The sequence below is a fragment of the Acyrthosiphon pisum genome, unplaced genomic scaffold, assembly GCF_005508785.2.
Source record: "Acyrthosiphon pisum isolate AL4f unplaced genomic scaffold, pea_aphid_22Mar2018_4r6ur Scaffold_20610;HRSCAF=21553, whole genome shotgun sequence".
In the NCBI taxonomy this organism is placed as follows: domain Eukaryota; kingdom Metazoa; phylum Arthropoda; class Insecta; order Hemiptera; family Aphididae; genus Acyrthosiphon; species Acyrthosiphon pisum.
The window spans coordinates 1,978-8,167 of NW_021769989.1; the positions used below are offsets into that span (position 1 = coordinate 1,978).

At 36.0% G+C, this 6,190-nt stretch overlaps 1 protein-coding gene across 1 annotated transcript; it reads left to right on the top strand.

Annotated features, from left to right (window-relative positions):
- Nucleotides 1–799: 799 nt before the first annotated feature.
- On the top strand, nt 800–3,016 carry LOC103309333. The gene is made up of 2 exons (XM_008184526.3): nt 800–1,183; nt 1,631–3,016. The coding sequence occupies exons 1-2, from the start codon at nt 1,070–1,072 to the stop codon at nt 2,942–2,944; spliced, it is 1,428 nt and encodes a 475-aa protein (XP_008182748.2). The 5' UTR covers nt 800–1,069; the 3' UTR covers nt 2,945–3,016.
- Nucleotides 3,017–6,190: the final 3,174 nt, after the last annotated feature.

A 6,190-nucleotide genomic window follows, 5' to 3' on the forward strand; every position in this document is an offset into this window, starting at 1 on the left:
CAAGCCTATAGGATCGGGAGCATGACAGTGTTGATCCGGAAAAAACGTGAATTTTTATCTAGTTCATGTTTTTTTTCATTTGTCTCCACAGTTCGAATTTTCGCACCACATTTATTAACACAAATCCAATAAAATACGTGTTTGCCGTCAGTTTTACGTAATAAATCTTTGTTTTTTTTATATATGAAATTATTTATATTTGATAATATTCCTCCGTGGATGCTAGGTACAATATCAATATTCATATTTATAAATAATAAAAAAAAATTAACTGTTGTTGCAAAAATATGTATAAAATACCAAAGTATATTGAACAGATGATAAACACTATATTGGTAGGTACGCCGTACACGTTGAACAGTCGTTACACACTAAGTACCTACTATACGATATACCTTCATATGGGCTAGGTACATCTATAAAAATACTAGATAAAGTAATCGAAAAGATAATCATTATCTTTACTTCGACCAAAAAACCTATTCGACCACAAAATATTTCGACTATATTAATAAAATATTCGATTATCTGTTTTTCGACCAAAAAAAGATTCGATCACATGACATTTCGATCGCTTTTTTTCGATCACTAAACCTTCGACCAAATGGCCTTCGACCAAATGACTCGCACCGCTTATAAGTTGTTAAATAGCAGTTGATATACATTAAAAATCCATAACCACGATTTTTTTTAGTATTTTAGTATTTATTTAGTTCAAATTTTAACAACGTTTATCAAAATCTTGCAAATTTTCAAATTTATTGTGTTGTTAAAATATTTATAATTTTTTTAATTTTATATCTATACTCCGTCCCACGAGAGAAGTAACCCGCGTCCCGACCGAATTGCGTCCGAATCCGCGCATCCCCCACTTAGTCGACATATCGACGGCGCACGATCTCAACCGTCGACGTTCGGCAACGTTGTACAGTATGTATCTTAACGTATACTCGCTATAGTGTGTCAATACATCTGTGTCACTATATTCCGCGCCGCATTTACGTCTATAATAACCACTTGTTTATTTAATTATTGTAGTTTTTTTTGTTGGTTAATTTTTTTCTTAAAAATGAATAATTCTCAAGAGGAATGTCAATCAAAACATGACTCTGCTAGATGTGCTGAAACAAGCATCGATGTTGCAGAAATTCTTTCACCTATTAAAAAAAATCGAAAAGGACAGGTAAGAATTTTTAAATTTTTTTTTATTTATTGAATTTATAGTTTTATTAATTTATTCTTAATATTTTATTCGTAAAAATATCTTTTATATATATTATATAAAGGGTTAAATATAAAATATTAAATATTTAAAATATCAATTTTTTTTTTTGATTAAATTCATTTGGAACGTAAAAACTTTTTTTTAAATAAAATTTTAGGAAATTTGCTGACATGAGTATTTTTTTTAAATTATTTACTATTTTTTTTAATACTCATATAATGTTAAAATTGTTGTCCTACGTTAGGTTTAGTTATTTATTTTTTTTTTTTGGTCAGGTCTATCTGTTACAACTATTGTATATGTGTTACTTTATTTGTAAATTCTAAATTATGAACGAATCGAAATCATTTTTATATTTAAACGCCGTATTATAGTATTTAAATAATGTAATAATTATTGTTTCAGTTTGTTGGAAGAGGGCAAAAACAGAATATTGTTAATTTATACAAGTCGAAAAAACATCAACAACCAGACATGAAGTACAAAGACATGATAACATCTATTTCAAAAGAAATTGGGATTGGAAAGCGTACAGTGATAAACACAATAAGTGAGTACAAAAATACAGGACACTTGAAGTCGCCATGTAAAACAAAAAACCGCCCAAAAATCAATGATAAAATTGACGATTTTGATAAAACCGCAATTCGTCAAAAAATTCATGGGTTTTGGTTTAGAGGTGAAATCCCAACTTTAAATAAAATTGTCACTGTTATTGATGAGGATCCAGATCTTCCGAGTTTGCCTAGATCCACTTTACATCGGATATTGAAAGAATTAAATTTTGAATATACAAAAAGGAATCGGAATAGTGCGCTTACGGAAAGAGGAGATCTCGTTGTTTGGCGACAAAAATATATTGAGGACATAAGACGATATCGGAGTGAAGGTCGTACAATATATTTCCTTGATGAAACGTGGGTAAACGCAGGGGAGTGTAGCAGCAAAGTATGGATTGATACTTCGGTAAAATCTCATAGGGATGCATTCCTGAAAGGACTGTCTACAGGCCCTAAAAATCCTTCAGGTAAAGGCAAACGTCTAATAGTTGTACATATCGGTTCAGCAGATGGTTTCGTCGAGGGTGGTCTATTGTGTTTTGAGTCGAAAAAAAACACAGCAGACTACCACGACGAAATGAATGGCGACACGTTTTACGAATGGTTTTGTGGAGTTCTGCCCCGATTAAAAGAAAATTCAATAATAGTCATGGACAATGCATCGTACCATTCTGTTAAAAAAGACCCGGTTCCTACAACGGCTTGGAAAAAAGACGACATAGTAAATTGGTTAAAGGCCAAAGGTATTGTTTACGATAAACCGATGTTGAAATTTCGATTGCTTGATAAGGTAAACGAAATTAAACCTCTTCACGTTAAATATGTTATTGACGAAGAAGCTTTGAAAACAAATCGACATGTATTACGTTTGCCACCTTACCATTGCGAACTTAATCCAATAGAACTTGCGTGGTCTGTAGTGAAGAATCATGTGAAACAAAATAATACAACATTTAAACTAAAGGATGTTGAACAATTGCTGATGGAAGGTGTCCAGAAAGTGACTTCTGACATGTGGGCCAATTTCGTTAGTCATACTATCAAAGAAGAAGACAAATTATATGAAATCGACTTCATCACAGAAAATATGTTGGAGAATGAAGAATCACATATAATGACGATAACTGGTGACACTTCTTCTGATTTTTCTGACGAGTAATTATTGTAAAATATATTATTTATAAAAGTGACTTACATTTTTTTTTTGTATTTATGTACTAAATATTATGTATATATATTATATTTTTGTTTTTTATGCGATTGTAAAATATAATATTTATAAAAGTGACTTACATTTTTTTTTGTATTTATGTACTAAATATTATGTATATATATTATATTTTTGTTTTTTATGCGATTGTAAAATATAATATTTATAAAAGTGACTTACATTTTTTTTTGTATTTATGTACTAAATATTATGTATATATTTTTGTTTTTTATGCGATTGTAAATTATATGATCAATACTAACATACCTAAATTACTTTTGAAAAATGTGAAATATCACGTTATAATATGTACTTATATTACACTTTTAATTTTACATGTTTTTATACTATCACGTACAATTTTGTAAACGATTGAATATTTAAAAAATAAAAATAAATTTTAATTTACATTTGTTCCGCTATACGATAATATTATGAATGACGAAATATTTTAATCACTCTGTATAGCGCCTGTTTCGCGCTGTATGCACGCCACCACCCGACACCGAATGACACAAAGTGGGGGAAATGGGGCCTCGGAACGGTCGCTGCCGTCAGTCTGCATGCGCGTAGCGGGTTACTTCTCTCGTGGGACGGAGTATAGACGACCTTATTGGAAATGTCTTCCTGGGCCATGATTTCTTCGTGGAGCAACAAGTCGCCTGGGACTATAGCGATTGCATAATCCACCTGGGGAAAGAAAGACGTGTTTCTGTAAGTTGGAGAAATCCAGTAACTCCGGTCACCGTAGGAGTGGACTTAATGACCGCAGGGTTACCCGAAGGAGAGTACGGTATGCGGGTCAAAGAAGTCCTATGCCAATATCCGGAGGTTTTCTCCGGAGAGGTAGGCAGAACTCGGGTGATAGAGCACCAGATCCGTCTCAAGGATCCAAATCCGGTGGCTCTAAACGCTTACGGGTACTCTCGAGAGAAAAACGAGGTGATTGCCGAAATGGTGCGAGACACGGAGGAACAGGGTTTTGTTGAACCTAGCATATCTCCATGGGCTGCACCGGTGGTACTCGTGAAGAAAAAGAATGGCTCACGTAGATTTTGCGTTGACTATCGCCGTCTGAACATGCAGCCGGAGTCAGACGCTCACCCGATGCCGGATTCTCCATGACATGGTCCGAGGAATGGGTGGAGTGAAGATTTACAGTACCATTGATTTGAAATCAGGATATTGGCAGGTGGGTCTCTCACTAGAGACACGTCCACTCACGGCGTTTAGGACCCAAAGAGGATTATTCCAGTTCAGAGTAATGCCTTTTGGACTAAAAAACGCCCCCGCCACATTCTGTCGCTTGGTAAGCGAAGTCTTCCGTGGGTTAGTTGGTAAATTTGTGTTGGTTTATTTGGATGATATTTAGTGGTATACTCCGAGAGTCCCGATCAACATCTAAACCACTTGCAGAGAGTCTTGGAGCGACTCCAGTCTTACGGTCTGACGTGCCAACCGAAAAAATGTACATTCAGAGTGGCACAGATCAAATTCCTAGGTCACGTCGTGGACGGTGAAGGAATAGACCGGGAACCGGAGAAACTGACGGCGATTCAGGAATTACCGGTTCCAAAGAAGACAAAAGACGTGTTGCGCGTGTTAGGCGTTTGTGGTTGGTACAGCCAGTTCGTGCCACACTATGCCGAGATCACAGCACCGCTCACGTCTGTTGGCCAAAGGGACCAAATGGCGTTGGTCAGAAATTGAGCAAGAGGCGTTCCGGAAGTTGAAGGAGTCTTTGGTGTCTGCACCACGGCTCTGTCCTCCTCTTCCGGGTAAGCCATTCAATCTACAGACCGACGCAAGCGAAGTCGGAGTTGGTGAAGTGCTCTTACATCGGGTGGAGAGTGGTGACAGGAAAATCATTTCCTACGCCAGCAAAAAACTCAATCCAGAACAGGGAAGATACTCGGCAGTCGATCGTGAATGTCTAGCCATAGTTTGGGTGGTTGACAGTGTTATGGACGTCTCCACAACCGAGTTTGTTCGTTAGTAAATAAATACGAGGTGGTTGAGTTATCACTAATACTTTATTAATATAATCAATTTTAAAAGAAATTTAGTTGCACAGAATAATAATTAGACTTCAGAAAACAACAGAGCCTCTGCTCGATGGTCTGCCAGGACTACACTGACTATTACACAGACAGCGAGACACGGTAGGGGCTCGCTCGGGCTCAAAACTGTCCACACAGCGAATTCCTTAAGACCGTGTGACTCTGTCTATTCACACATTAATATGCTTACACACTATACTATATTATACTATTACTATATCTCATACTGCGTATAGCATACAGACAGGGGTTCACTACACCCCCCGGACTACATGAAGCATGGGGGTCTAATGACCACCATGTTTCACCTCATCCGTGAGTTCCGATGCTCTGAAACTTTTAGAATTTGTAGGGCACACACTCTGCTACTTCCGGTCTGTAGATTACACTTACATTTAATCAACATGTACTGACTTACAACTATTATTAAGATGATTATAATATCAACTACAATAAAATGATGGTCCGGATTTACAAATATTTTGGTATCGTTGTACATTTTAGATAATTCTTTCAGTTTTTTAGCATCTCCAGCTAATTGATTAAAATTTTTAAAATATTTATTTGTATCTATTTGCTCGGGTTCACGGCTGTTAATTATTTCTGGCATTTTTAATATTGCGTGAAGGTTCGGATTTTCTGGAACGAAATCTCTATGGATTTCTGACCACGCGTTTTGCAGATAAAGCTTATGCCAGATTGTAGTATTTAGGTTCATATATTTGAAGCTACACGCTCCTATCGTTTGATACGGGGAATTGTACAAAGATACCTCACAATTTTCCTGGTGTTTAGATTTACTAATAGCCTCAGGATTTACACATAACTTAAGTTCATGAATCAATTGAGATTGGGGGTAGACATTTGTATGCATCAATCCATTTAATGCCGAGTTGACAATGGATTGGAGGTTTTGAGTTTCCCAAGCGAATTGGTTTAGAAAAACTGTCAATATTGCAGTGTGCTCCAGGAAGGTATTTTGTATTTCCAATACATTGATTGTTGCCACAGAACTCCTTGATTGTTCTTCTATTCTGTTTATATTCTGCAGCAATTTCTGATCATCTATTAGTAGTTCATGCATGGTAGAACTAACATTATTCATGAATGAAGACACTATGCGTATTTGTTCCTG